Here is a 15,739-nt window from a genome sequence, read left to right on the forward strand (position 1 = left end):
TGTCCTGCATCTTTTTAGATCTCTCCAAAGCCTTTGACACCGTCTCTCACCCCCACCCTCCTCTCCAAACTCTTTCAACTCAGCCTCTCCTCTGCAGCTGTGTCCTGGTTCAGTAGCTACCTCACAGACAGACTGCAATATGTAAAGTAGCTCTCTGCTCTGTCTCCTTTTCTCCCCATCAAAATGGGTGTCCCTCAAAGCTCTGTTTTAGGCCCATTCCTTTTTAACATTTTTACTAACCAACTTTACACATCCTGTCCTCAGTCTTCCCTCATACAGTACACAGATGACTCCACCATCATTTCTACTGCTGACAGTCCCACTGACCTACTAACCCTGACCCAAACATCTTTCATCCTCACTGAAACATCGCTTACTAACAACCAACTCATACTAAACCCTAAAAAGACAAAACAACTTCTCTTCCTCCCAAATCCCTTTACCATCTTAAATCCTCATTCACCATCTCTTCCATCAACAACACTACGATCATAGCTGAATCACACACTAAACTTCTTGGAGTATTAGTGGATGATCAACTGAAATTTGACCTTCATGTACTTAACTGCATCAAGAAAACCCTCCAAAAGCTTGGTTTACTGTATAGAAACAAAAGGTTCCTCACACCCAACTCCAGGATCTCACTAGCCCTAGCTTACCTTCTCCACAACCACTTTTACAGCTATCAAATTTTAGCCAACTTACAGTCTTCACTACTTTCCAATCTTGAAACTACCTACAACAAAGTTGCTAGATTTGCAGCCAATCTTCCCTCAAGATCACACCACTGTCACGCTCCTCAGACACTCAGCTGGCTAGAGTTTCCTAACCAACTCTTATTTACCCAACTTCTCATTATCCATACTATATTGAAGAAGCCTTCCTCTTGCCCTAGCATTTCCTCACTTGTGTCCCTCTATAAGCCCCCTCAATCCCTCAGAAGCTCTGACCAATATCTCTTACAAATTCACAAACCTTAAAAATCTGTTGGACAGAATTTGTACAGCTATTTCCATACTCTTGCATGGAACAAGCTGCCCATGAACCATAGAAACATTTCCTACATCTGTCAAGAAACTTTCAAAAAGTACCTTCATAGCACATGGACTTCCCTCTGTCATCATCCCACATGAACCCATGCCTCTGTCATCATCCCACATGAACCCACCCCTTTCTCTATCACTGTCCTCTCTCTTCCTCCCTTCCCTACTACAATAACTCACTTACCTGCTCTGTATTGTACAATTACTCTCTGAAGATAACCCAATGTCTTGTTTAAATTCATTTAAATGTTTTATTGTATATTTCTTTGCTGTGTTTTTCTTCAGTGTTATAATGCCTCTTACTATATTGTACTGTGAAGCTTTATCTACATTTGCTTAACTGTTTTGTTGTAAATTTTTCACTGTATTTATCTTCAGTTTTGTAAATTTTCTTGCTTACTTGTACTGTGTTGAGCTTTTCTCACCGGGCCTCCATAGAAAAATGGCTTTTGCTCAGATGGACTATCCCGGTTAACAAATGTCAAATAATTAATAACTTACTCACTCACTTCTTACAGTTTCAGTCATTCTTTACTTATCACTGAACTGCTTAAAAGTGCACCTTTAAATGTTAATTACACTACTACATAAATTTTTGCTCAGCATAGAAGTGTTCAGAGGTCACTTAATAAATTGCCTGGACATGCATACAGCTGAACTGCAATTAAAAGGAAATTGTAATGAGCAAGAAACTGCTAGTAACTTTGCAGATGTATGAAAGAATATTTGTAAATTTCACTCCATACACACTGTTCAAACTTCTAATGGTTTCTTGCACCTACAGACTACTTGTCTCCCACTGAGAGCATTTGCTTATGGAAACAAAATAGTGAATGTTTTTGCAAGTACAAGAAAACTACCATATTCCATGTATTTCATCATTTTGTCATTTTTCAAACATTTTTGCTTAAAAGAAATTTTGTCTATCGCTTAAACAAGGACATTAATCTAGACAGCTACTCCTGTAAAAATGTGGGATTATTATTTTGTGTGTATAATATGATCTATATACTATTACATTCCCCATCCCAACTGCCCAGGATCACAACATTATATTAGAAAGAGGGCCCTTCACAGCCTACTTGGCAGTATGTGTTTACTGAAACAAGTTTAAGGTGATGCCATTGACGAATGGACTCACATTGGCCTAGCAAACACTTTCCTAGAAGACTGACACCTTCATTGTCTTTTGCCATCATGTGGCTCTATGCTTTCTTACAAATGCTGTAGTCGCAAGTCATTTCATTGGAGGAGTATCAGCCCCCAGTACTTTTGCTTCAATGATGTCTTTACCACAGTCATCTGAGCTGCAGCCTCTTGATCTTTCCAAACCATCAAGACATATTAGTACATTGACTGTGACTCTTGGTGTCAGACAAGTTTTGGATAAGCAGTGTTGCAGTTGTCTGTTGTTAGAATGCTGTTATGTTGTCCTCAGGTTCCTTCCACTTTGGTGGATACTGTTTAAGAGTCTTCCCACAAAATATTTTTTAGGTTAGGTCTTCAGTGTTGGATGTTGGAGCTATGTTCTTACTGCATTTGCAGCTGTGTAAGAGGACCCCCTTTGAGGAATCAGTATTGTTCTCCCTCTTTCTCTCTGTCTGTCTGTCTACCTGCAGACGAATGTCTGTTCCACCAACCTTGAAGGTTGGTATTTTGGATAAGTCAGGAGGTGTATACGTGTTAACATAAGTGTCAAAACACCACTGTTATTAACAGTGGGCTGAAGATGCGTGTGCTTGTATAAGCTGGTGTATTTGATTGTGTTATGCTTCAGAACTGGTGCATTGAAATCCTTGACCTTGAGATTTTTTTTTTCAAAATTCTACTTGTTGGACAGAGAGACCCATCAAAAAGTGTCCCTTCATAGATCGTCTGTTAAGGTAAAAGTGTATTATTTTTATTTTTGCTACAAAAATGTCCTGTCCATTGTGGGCTTTATACTTTTCAGAAAAGTAAACTGCTGTAGATAAAAGATAAAGAGTTGTATAAATTCTGATACTTTGTATAAAATAGAAGGTGAATTTGAGATTTCTTATGTATCTGTTACTTTTTATGGCTTGCACTCACAGGTTGTTGAAAGATTGTTCACCCTACTCTCTGATTGTATGTGGGAGGCACCGATTGCTCAAGCAAAACGAACAATCCAGATGAAAGAGAGAGAACAGCAAATGAAGACCCAGGTATTCACATTTTATAATACCAACAGTTAACTAAAATGTATTAACCTTCAACTGATGCAGTTTGATTTTTAATTTCTTTGCAACAGAAAGCAAATGAATCAGATGAAGAAGATGAGAATCTTCCTATCCAAGAAGTGTCTTTCGACCCAGAAAAAGTTCAGTGCTGTGTGGTGGAAAATGGCCAGATCTTATCACATGGAAGTGGTGGAAAGGGATATGGTTTAGCCTCAACAGGAATTTCTTCAGGGTGCTACCAGTGGAAGGTATGGACTGCGCACAGGGAAACCACTGATTATTCATAGTAAAGCAATCTTATTTGAATATGAACTTTAAGTTCCATTTTAAGTAAATGACTTGCCACACAGACTAGACTTCTGTCTATAACTGACTTCCAGCCTTACTTTCATCTCTTGCAATGGCAGGCTGCAGCTCCCCCGCATACTCACTTAGATAAATGGTTGATATGAATGAATTAGATCATCACATAAGTTAGACAGAAGCCTTGTGTATAGCAGTTTCATTTCAGTACAAAAAATGCAGTTATGTATTCAGGGGAAATATAATTAAGCCCAGATGTAAAAAAAGGTGTATATTCTTTCCTTTTAGTATAGTATTACTTTGCAGTCATTTCCAGTTATATAACATCATTAAGGAAAACAGCCATTCTTCTTTACCTGTTTTATCCAGCTTACAGTCATGGGTGAGCTTGTATCCCTGCAGGGAGTGGGTACAAAATAGAGAATGAAATCCTGAGTAGGATGCCAGTCTATCGCAAGACAGGAACACACCCACGCATACATGCTCGAACCACACACACTTGCAAGGTAGTGTGTAGGATCAACAGTTCACATATAGCATGTTGTTGGCACATGGGTGAAACCAGACCTGGCAAGAAGCCACAGAATTACAAAATACATTAGGGGGTGGGGCATTCAGAGTCTATACAGAATGCACTGGTTGGTGCCATTGGTAGCGAGGCAACATTAAAATAAATTGTGATTGTTCATAGAAACAAGTGATGAATAATCCATTTGGACAACTGTTTTAAGAGACTTCATTTGTGAAAAGATTGAGTAATGTAGTGCTATTCATAATGATTGAAGTGTGGAGAAGGGCTCAAAGAATGTTATTAACTGTGGTTGAATGAGAGAGAAAATGGTGTAGGTGACATTTCACAGTAGTTTTAATATCTCAGAAAAGCAGATTGGAATTTTTTCAGTAATTAACTGAATAAAGGGACATTTGTTTAGGTGGAACATTTAGTAGTGTGAGGAAATAGTTCACAGAGTTGTTGCTTTGTGAAGATTTAGAAGTTGGAGTTGACTCCATTGTTCCTTTGGAAAATCAGATATGTGGTATGTTTGATCACTCATACTCATCACAATTTATCTAGTTTTGTACAGTCTAGTTTTCTTACGTGGAACTCCTTTTCCCAGATAATGATTTGGTGAAAACTACTTGTATTCTTTACTGTTGTGATGGCCTTATTATAGGATGTTAAATCAAGTTTGGTCCTGAATCGTTAATGTAGTCTTGTTGCTGAACTCTCCTCCATCCAGCAGACTAAGGTCTTTGGGCAATGTATTTATTTTTGTAACATGCTTTTTCTTCTGCCTGCCTACTGATCCAGCTCCTTGCTCTTCATTGAGAGCCATCATCCAGGCAACTGTAAAAAGCTGTTTTGTTTCAGACATGTACCACTTTCATACCCTACACATCTTGTGGCCTGAGGGGGTCTAGCTTAGCATCCATTCCCAAGCTTTAGGCCAAGAGTGTTTTCTTTTAAATTGTCTCCAGATGTGGAAACTGCATGGTAGAATGTCGTTTAGAGCCCTAACATCACACTACACTAATAGTGGAAGGGTATTTTCTTTATAACCCTAACACTATTCTGCATTGCTGCCAAGACAGAAGCTCACATCACTGTTCTGTGATATGTGCTGCCATAGTGCAGTACAATGTATTGTTCTTTGCTTTCACCTTCACACAATAACCTGTCCTGGTGCCTCTAGCCACCCCCACCCCCACTAAATGTTGGTACAGTAGTGGGTTGGTCTGCCTCCTTGCTTTCAGAATAAGCAGGCCTGACAATGACTGCCCCTACTGCCTGCTTCCAGCTTCCCCTGATTTACTCTCTTACTGAGGTGTCTAATTGAGCCTAGGTCACCTTTATCATAGTAAAGGCTTATCCTGTCTGACGGAGTCTTGTTCTGGTGACATAGTGAGTAGTTTGTTGTCCCACAGCAAGAAGTGTTTCAGATTGGTTCTTGGCTAGGCTGCTTTCTGTAGAAAGCCTGCATATCCTTCTTGTATTCATTTGGTTTTCTGTAGGTACTTCAGTTTCCTCCCATATCCCAAAGACAAATGCATGCAGTAGGTTGATTGGTGACCCAAAACCATCCATAGATGTATAAACAGTATGTGTTTGTGATATAGAGTAAAGGGCTGGCAGTTGAGTGTCTATAGGAGTCTGATGTGGATCAATAATATTAGATAGATGACTTGCTCACATGTGTCTGCAGTTATTTCGGGCATAGAACAAATACCTGCAAAAGGAAGAGGCAGAATGTCACTCTAGCTTAAGCTGTTACTAATAAAATATGGGGTTGTATTAACTTTTTTGACTTATGTGACAAAAAATATTTCTAAAATGTATTTCTTCTGTCAGATTATCAATTTTTTCTTTCCTTCCTTGAAATTTTTGTGGAATTCGTCTTTGATTAAAAAAAAATATTCTTTATAAGTGCGGCTTTCAGGATGTTAACATGCTTTAGCCATGCAGCTGTAAGATGATGCATTTTGTTTATCACCCTGTAAATACGTGCTTTTTGAGGGAAAACCATTTGAAATCCAGCTGTAAATTCTGCAGTGTCTTCAGTACAGCAGCTCTGTATAGACTATGCCAGGCCATGAGAGAACAGATTGAGATTGTTGGCTTCACTGCCAACAACTAAGTGCTTCTTAGAGTATGCAAAAAAACAATCCTTGTAATGAGAAGGAGTGCTCATCTTTGATCTCTTTGTTGAAGGAAGCATCATTCTTCTGAAAATTCATGTTCAGAAGAATGTTGTCAAAAGCTTAAGAAGTGCTGTGGATTGGGTTCAGTGTCTTTCATCATGCATTTGTTATATCAGATGATATGGAAGACAGCTTTTTTAGTTGAAATGCCAGTTCATCATAGAATGCTGGCATTTGTTTCGCAGTAGGGACTGTGGTTTTGCCCTTTCCCCACTGTTTTGCGATCTTTGATTTCATATATATAATTAGCAGGGGTGGATGGTGCAAGGGGACTTGCTTCTGAAAAACACATGTATGCAAGCCCCCCCCCCCCCCCATTAGAGTTTTGTCCATTTGTAGTTAATGTAGTGTATGTAGATCTATTGAGTCGGCAGTTTAGTAAATGATAATCCTGTGAATTTTTTTGATAGGGATGTGATCCTCCCTTTGCCCAGTTGAGTTTTGTTAGATCTACTGCCAAAAGAGCTGATGAATGTGAGTTTTGTCAACCAGAATGCCGGCTTGATGGAATTTTTGTAGTTTGTTAAGCACTTCTTAAGAGGGACACTAGGACAGTCTGCATGTTTGGCTCCTTCATTGACTTAATTTGTTGTTGAGGGCTCATGAATTAAGAACTGGAATAAACTCAAGTGCTTCAGATGGATGTGGTACCTTTTTTCGTTTTCTCAAGAAGATTGTCTGAAGGGCCACAAGTATGATTACTGTCCAGGCAGAAGTAACACAAGTCTCTCCAAGGGATCTTGCTCCTTTAGTGGCATCCCCAACACTGCCACTTCATTGATGGAGTTCCTGGAGCTCTTTGAAGCCTTGGTTAACTTATCAGAGAAGCCACTTCTCTTGTCTTGAGCCTTCTTACTCTGAGGCATAATGGAACCATCTTGGTCATTCAGTGGGATGTGCCACAAAGGCACATTGACAAGTCCTTTTACTCTTCAGTTCAGGCAAGCCACCTATCCCTTGTGACATAGAACAGCAGCCCATGGACAAGCACCCATTGTCCTGTGGGTACTGCATAGAGAACAGCATGACTTTTTTCCTGCAAGATCTGTCCATTGACCCTTTCATGAACAGTTGAAAGCTGAGGAACTTACATGGCACAGTGGTGGACAGGTTAATGCAGGTGACGCAGACTATCGACACCTTCTTCCTACAGTTGAATGTAGTCCCCCTTCTCTCTTTTTTTCATGTCCACAGGCAATTCAGTCTGGAGGTTTCCAGGCAAGCTTCTGGCTGTGGTTCTTGGGTCAGAACAAGTACTCAACTCATGTTGGAAACTCCTTTCTGGCCAACATCCTGCAGCTTCTTTTCTGGTAACTGCTGTTGTACACACTTCGCAGTGACAGTGTTACTTGTCCCGAAACTTTCCCTTGGGTAAGAAATATTAAGTATTCAGGTTAGTGGAACAAGACAGTATATGATGCTTCCATCCAAGGCCTCCTCGAAGTACACACATCATCATTTCAGTAGAGTAAGAAGATATGTGATGCCCCCCCTCCCCAGCATCATCAAAGTACACATGCTATGAAGTGCTGGGATGATGATCTGAGGAGTTTCAGAGCCCTGACAGTGAGTTTGAGTCAGACACAAACTAAGCTACTCTAGAAGCTGAACATTTGCAGTGAAGCTTATGCAGTGTCACTGAAGTTTAGAATCCACTGGTACACTTGAGTCATGTGCTCTTCTCTTAGGCATCCCCTGTGGTGAAATGGGAATCTAATTCCCCTGACTTTAATCAGGAAGTAGTTGGCTAATCATTAGTTCATTCCTTTCTAAGTAAACAGCTGTAAATCTGACAGTTCCTTGGTACCTTGAATGAGGACACAATGGAGGGTACAGGCTCAGACCCTTGTTACTACTAGGCTTGATGATGGCCATAATCTTTGCACTGACTTTTGCATTCCTACTTATGATGGTGTCACTGTAGACTGTGAGATGCAATGACTGCAGAGTTACCACATGCTTTGTACATCATCGTTTGATAACCAAATCAGTGTTGCTGGCCTTTAAAGTAGCCGACATTTTTCCTCCTTTCTGAATCTTTATCAGATTCTGATAGATGCTTCACTAATAGGATGGCACATTTTTCCCATGAGAAGGGCTTTAATGTAAACCAGCCGGAGCTATTTTCAGTGTTTCTTGCCCTAAATGCTTTGGAAGAAGAGCTTAACATAGATCCCATCCTGAACTGGTCTAACAATCGGTGCATTTTGTGATTCATAAACCCAAGTCTCAGTGTGGACTGTAGAATAAAGCATCAGCTTTGCATCCATTCACAGAGAGATGAGCTTGACAGTGAAATCACTGAACTGCTTCTGTGCTGTTCTTTTGTAGCCTAGTATTCAGGAGTTCTGTCTGGTTAAAGTCTTTCAGAAGTGAGCATTTTAGAGACTGGCTTGCTCTCCCATGAGAGAAGGCAATCCTCCCTGGGATCTGCATTGTTTAGCAGGACATGTTTCAGTTGTCAGTGGAAGCATTCTCCCTCTCATGACACAGTAGATTCATGTATGCCATTCCATCATTATGTCTGAGTGTCTATTCACAGCTGTAAGAGAACAACAAAGCAAATTCTCATTGTTCCCTTTGTACCTAAGAGAGTATTAATTCTAGCTACAGTTTGAAATGATAAATAGCTCCACACCAGGATATAGCTCCTGTCTTAGAATATTTTCTCAGTCTTCATTTTTTTGCAAGAATTTTGGAAGTAAGTGAAATGTTTAGAAAGTCCACTTGTAACTTGCTGGATAAAGTGGTATCCCGTCTACTAGTCAGTTATCTTATATTTTGTACATCAGGTACCTGTACTGGATCTCTAGAATTGCACAGTTAAGGTACATCTGTGACATTTCTGTAAGTCATGGCATTCCAAAAAGCAGGACTGTGACACAGCACCATTTAGTTAAGGAGTCCCTTAAAGCTGTTTGGCATCTCTCTCCTCCTTCGAGGAGTCCTTCCCATTGTGATTTGAGAATTTCATGATTGGTTGGTTTTCCCATCCAGTGTTCAAGCTTGTCGTATGGGGGTTTCTGAAATTCATCTTCTGAAAGACTCAGATGTTCATCTTGACTTCGTAATTTGAGACTGAAGCACATCACTTCAGTTGGCATTTTATGATGCAGAGAATGTAGAACATTCAGATTGACAACTCTCCAGAGGAATGAATGGCAGGAGAGTTGCAGATGAACATAAAAATGGATGTTAAACAGGAATACATTTCTAGACGTTGTCCACATACGAGTGTACTTTGCTTCTCCGTCAAATAGGCAGTGGAGAATTTCTGCTCCAGAGTACCTTACAAGGAAACATGAACAGTTAATACCCTCTCCTTCAACTAGACGGGTCTTTTTATCTGTGCTTACCCTCCATTGACCCCTTTACCTGTTGTGATCCAGAATTCAAAGGAAGAGAAACCAAAAATGTTACTGATAACCTTTTTTTTTTTTGTCCAGAGCAGTTTTGTTTCTTTCTGCTGATGCAGATGGCAGTGGAAAAAGAGGAGCCATGCATCAGCATTTGTACCTCTTTAACCCAGCTCAAGAGGTTTGTGGTATACCCAAACATAGCCACCCCCCACCCCCACAAAACTGACAGCTTGGACTGTGTGACCCTGCTACCCTTTGGCACAGATTTTAAGTGACATGCTAAGGATCATGAGAAAAGGTACGAGGCCTGGTCCTAGGAAGCTTACTTAACCAGAATAGAAGAGCTCCTTAACCCTAACAAAAAATAATGCTCCTCACCTCAAAACATTATAACAACCAAAAGCAGGCTTTCCTAATTATATCAGCAAACAACACTAAAATAGACGTTGTTAGGCACAGTAAACTCGTAGGAGTAATCATTGATGAAAATCTCAGATTTCACTACCATATCTAACAAACCATAAAAAGACCAATCAGAAACTGGACTACCTGTATAGAGCAAAACAGTACCTTACAGACACTGCAAACATTAGCCTCAACCTACTTATTCCCAGTCCTCCTTTATGCATAACCTATCCTAAATAACCTAAATACCACTCTTGAATCAAAATTAGCCTCTTGCTGTAATAAGATCGCTAAATTTGCCACTAAATCAACACATAGACCACTGTCAAGCTTTGAGACTACTTAACTGGGTCAAACTAAGCAGCGTCCAAAACATTCACAATTAGTATCTGCTATTTACTACACAGATAAAAGATCCACACTAAAACATGTCTTACTCCCATTCAAGGGACCTCCACTTCACCAACAAGTTATTTTTAAAACAACCAAATCGAATAGCTTAGAAACTCACTTTACTTCTGCTGCATCTCAGAAATATGGAGCACCATCCCAGAATACATCAAACTTGCTGGCAAACTATGACACTTTAAAAGCCTGCTCAAACTACATCTGAATAAATTCCAGATCCAAAACACAAACTGCTGGTCAAAAATGTGGAGTCAAAACCAGTACAAGCTGCAGCAAAAAAAAAACAACAAACTCCAGGCTACCATGAATGTAGAGGCAGTATTTTTATTCAACTGGTAAGCACTTTTGCAGTAAAAACATAACCACTTCTTCAGACCACAAAAAAAATGTCCAAGACACCCACACACAACAATTTACAACCAATCAAAAGAAACTAAAAAATCGCATGTTAAAAACAATAAAATTAGTTGACCACTAAGGACCAACCAGAGACAAGGTTTCAAATCCTCTTGAGCCAAAGACGAATCAACAAAGGAAATGGTGACAAACTCTTGTCTTTAGTTGGAGAGTACAATTCTAGCAAGAAGCTAGCATAAAATAAAAAAAAAAATCTCTTTTACAGTTATAAAGTAAAAGCCGTTTACTTCAGAAAATGTTTTTCTTGATCTTGAGTCACCAGGCACATTATAAAAAATGATGCCTTCCAAATGTATCATCCAACTAACGTATCAAAAACGCTAGTTGAAGAATCATACAAAATGGAGAGGACTCACTCCAATAAAAAAAATGTATAGAGAATTCTACTCCAATAAAAAAGATCTAGAAATAACCAGTCACAGCATTTCCTAAAGCTTGTACCTCCAATTAAACTTCATGTAGCGCTGACCTATCAACTAGCTAAACAAAGTGAGAAAACCAATAGAAAAGGATATAGAAATAACCAATCACTACTTTTCCTAAAATTTGTACCTCCAGTGTAGCATTGACCTATCACCTAACTAAATGGAGTGAAAAAGCCAATCATAGTCTGCACTATAAGTTAAACATCTTCATGGATTCAGGAAAGTATTTATGTATGTATATTTTATGTGTGTGTGTGTATGTGTATGTATATATATATATATATATATATATATATATATATATATATATATATATATATAATGATCAAGAACAAATAAAGATATTGATTGTACAAAACTAAAGAAAAATAAACTCATTCTAAAAATATATAAATTCACGCAAATGTATCCATTTAATATGCCGCATAGAAAAGGCTACATAGATTAAAAAATGCTGTTCTGTCAAGTTTATGCTAACAAAAACATCTTCATATTAAGAACAAATTCGAAAAGGACTTGTTCCAATAAAAATATATATAAAGAAAATTCTACTCCAATAAAAAAGGATATAGAAGTGACCAGTCACAACATTTCTTGAAACTTGTACCTCCAATTAGACTTCATGTAACGTTGTTCTGTCAACTCACTAAATGGAGTAGAAGAGCCAGTCAGGGTCTGCACTAAAAGTTACACCTCCATAGACTTGGCATGACAAGGTAATACATGTGTGTGTGTGTGTGTGTGTGTGTGTGTGTGTGTGTGTGTGTGTGTATATGTATATATATATATATATATATATATATATATATATATATATCTGTTTTAAAAAATGATACCTTCCATTCATATGTACAGAAAGTATAGCGATGAAACACAAATGTATACACTGATCTTACAAATCTCAGAGGGGAAAAAAACTTAGAAAATATGCAAATAATATAATGCAAATAAAAAAAAGGGAAAGAGGGCACCCCTGCCTGGATACCTTGCTCAAAAAGAAATTATCAGAGAGGAACCCCCCACACTTCAATTTTCACCTCCAATCCCTCGTATATCCTCCTAATTAACCTTATTATTTTATCAGGGATTGCAGATGCTTCCATTGCTCTACTCATAAAATCCCAGCTTACTCTGTCAGATGTATTCTTTGTATCAAGATCCACCAACAAAAAATGTATTTTCTTACATTTTGCTTCCCTGTGGATCATCGTTGTATTAATGTCGTCAAATGTTTGCCTCTCCTCCACAAAACCACATTGAACTATATCTATCAATTTTGGCATCACCTTTGCCATTCTTTTAACCATTGTAGATATAAGCACTTTATAAACATGGTTTAGAATCAAAATGAGCCTTTGTGAAGCTGGATCTGATAGGTCTTTACTGCCATTAAGCATTACAGCTACCACAGCTTTCTTGTAGGATGTTGGTGCTTCTCTTCCTTTTAAAATACTATTAAACAAAACCTTCCATAACATTATCACTGTCCTCCCTTCTAGCTTCCAAACTTCCATAGGAATACCATCTATTCCTGTAGATTGGATCTACATCACTATTTTATCTCATCTCCTATCTTAGTAATCGAGGCTCGTCTACCTCTAACCTTTGGCATATTTAAATCTTCCATAAACATTTCCATTTTTACTTTTCTTGATTTCCACATTTCTCTCTCTCTTTTTTTTTTTAATACAGATTTTCATAACATTTCTGAAATATTTCTAACACACCCACAGGATCTCTTGTTTTTTTCCTTGTTATGAGCTCCCTAAGCTTGGCAGCAGCCCTTTCTTCTTTCTGTTACCAGAGCCATTGTGCTAAAAGGTTTTGTGCTCTGGAGATGCTATCAAAAACAGTTGCTTAACTGCAGTCTTTCTAAACTCATGCATATTTTTGAGGTAATCCCTTATTTTCTCTTTGACACACTGTAGTTGCACATCTTGTACTGTAATATTCCTTCTATTCTACAATACTTTAATCTTCATCAGTCCCACTAAATAATTCTTGTTGCTTCTTAAGCATATCTTTTTCTTTTATTTCTACCCTATTTTTAATCTCCACTTACATTTTACCCCACTCCCTAGCTCTATTTTCTGAAGAAGTTTTTTTCTTCCATATCTCCCAAATAATTTCCACTACCCATTCCTTAAATTTCTTTCTGTTTAACAGATGGGTGAGAAAGCCCCAGTGTATCACTTTTATTTCATTACCCTGCATTTTTATTTTAGTTATTATTGGCGTATGATGTGAAATTATCGGATGTGTATCAAAACTTTCAGTGAAATGCAGTAAATTTTCTCTAAGCTGCTACTACTGAATTCACATTTTGTCAAATATTTTCATAAATTTATTTAAAAAACTACCCTCTTTTGTTATATATTCCCTTCTAGGTTCACTGAAACATCCTTAGTGTTGCAAATCAGATTCCAGTCCCCACCTATAAGTAATATTCCCTGCTGAAAGCTAATTTTCTCCCAAATTTTCCTAAGCTCTTTAGTAGTAGTTTTAGGTGGAATATAAATACATTCCAGCATAATCCTCCCTTTCCAAGTAGCCCATTACTACTACAAATCTAGCATTATTATCCTTTTTTTCCTCTTCTTTGAATATTGGAGCTCATGTAACAATTACTAAAACACTCCCCTTTTCCTTTGCCCCAGATATTCCGCTGAATAACCATACTGAAATCTTTTTTTTTATCAAATTCACATGCTCAGTTCTTTCCAACTGTGTTCTGTAGGATAGCTATTTGCATTCTGCATTTTTAATATAGTTCACTACCCTTTCCTTTTTGTATCTACCTGTGAGATAATTCACATTCAAAGATAATGTGGAAAGTATTGCCATTATGATAAAAAGTTATTACCACCTGTTACGTATAACAGCTTTTTTAATGTCTAGTTTCAGCGTTTGTGTTACATGCATATACTGATATTTGGCAGGTTAATCTTGTGTACAGGTTTTTCTTGTCATATCCATTTGAATCTATGCCACATCTTACAAAACTTTTTGTTTTAATGAAAACTCTGAAACAAAAACAAACACACCCCCAGAATACCTTCATAACCTATTAACTTAAGACAAGCACAGAAAACTATGTACGTCTGCAAATAATTCAGTTTAATCTTCCCAAAAGCAGTTGTGCCAGATTGACAGCTACACTCACAGGCTTGAATTACCTGTAATGAAGGTTATTTATGGTAATGCTCAGTGGTACAGCTTGTGCTTCTACAGTGTGCTCTGTGCTCTCTGTTTTCATGTTTTCTTTGTTCATCTCCCAGATGTAGGAAACAACTTGAATGCTTTAAAAAAAATGTCCCTAAGCCATTGAAAGGAAATAAATCTGTTTTTATTGCCCTTATCAGCTTGTCTCTACAGAAACTTGATAACCAGATGCACAATTGCCTTCAGCTGCAAGCTTCTCATGTTGTACTATGAACATTTATTTCCTAAAGGAAAACAGTTCATTAAATGTAATGCTCTTTTATATACTTACTTCCACTTAAAATGTGGTGTTAGATCAAGCCAAGGGCCTTCATCCAGCCATTCCCCTGTGCAAAAGTAAGAAAAAGCATATCAGTTTTATTTATATAATTTTCTTTTGTCCAGACTTTCTTCTCTTTTTACATTCCAGTGCCTATATTTCTTAAGATCATGTAAGAAGAAATAAATAAGATGGAAGGATACGTATCTGTTTACTTTAGTATCCATACTGCACACAAAAATTACTGAAAAAACTTTACTATATAACATGCAGTATATATCCTGTTTTATAAAAATACTGTTAAGAACAAAGTGTTTTACTTGCGGTTATGTCTTTCCTTCCTCTTCCCCTCTTAATGTTCTTCCAGACGTTAATGACATGAAGTAGAGGCATATGCTTTGGAGTCCCTTACAAATTTAACAAAGTCAAAAAAGTCTAATATTTCCAGGTTTCCTTTTTTCTGCCATATTTCACAAATGTGATTGATGCTTTCTAATCCCAAATGTATTCATTAATTTTCCTAGTTGCTGATTTTCTTATTTTTGATCTCCATCTCCTAACCCCAGTCTCCTGTTCATTTTCAGTGTATTCCTTGTTCTTCTAGTCAGCTGTGCTTTTTTTCTATCTCTCAAGTATTCTCCTTTCAAACACTGGAAAAGATTTCACTGCCATAATCTCTCTATGAGCTTTATTTTCAGAAGAAAGAGAATCAGAATCCCCTTCTGTTTGATAGCTCACTTTTTGTTGGACACCTGTTTGTATTTCCTCCCCAGCATGTTCTGCATCAGAAAATGATTTTGACCCACCAGGAAAAAATGTTTTGAAGATAGCTGGATGCAGCAACTTGAAACTTACACATGCTTCTCAACACTCCCTGATTGCTGGAATAAATCCTCCCCTTCTGCTTGGTATACAGTGAGTAATCATTTTCCACAAGCAGGATACTGTCTCCAATTTGTAGCACTTTGTCCTTCTGCAACAGTTTTGTCAGAATCAACTT

At 37.9% G+C, this 15,739-nt stretch overlaps 1 protein-coding gene across 5 annotated transcripts in view; it reads left to right on the forward strand.

Annotated features, from left to right (window-relative positions):
- The window catches only part of HERC1 (HECT and RLD domain containing E3 ubiquitin protein ligase family member 1), a 3,987,333-nt gene that overhangs the window by 1,863,316 nt on the left and 2,108,278 nt on the right, over positions 1 to 15,739 (forward strand). For all 5 annotated transcript variants that reach the window (XM_044077739.1, XM_044077741.1, XM_044077740.1 and 2 more), the window contains exons 33-34: positions 3,116 to 3,226; positions 3,313 to 3,489. In XM_044077739.1, coding sequence (XP_043933674.1) covers positions 3,116 to 3,226; positions 3,313 to 3,489 — 288 coding nt within the window. The remainder of the gene's footprint in view (positions 1 to 3,115; positions 3,227 to 3,312; positions 3,490 to 15,739) is intronic.

Source organism: Protopterus annectens, chromosome 7.part0, assembly GCF_019279795.1.
Source record: "Protopterus annectens isolate FY-2018-M chromosome 7.part0, PAN1.0, whole genome shotgun sequence".
NCBI classification, from domain to species: Eukaryota; Metazoa; Chordata; order Ceratodontiformes; family Protopteridae; genus Protopterus; species Protopterus annectens.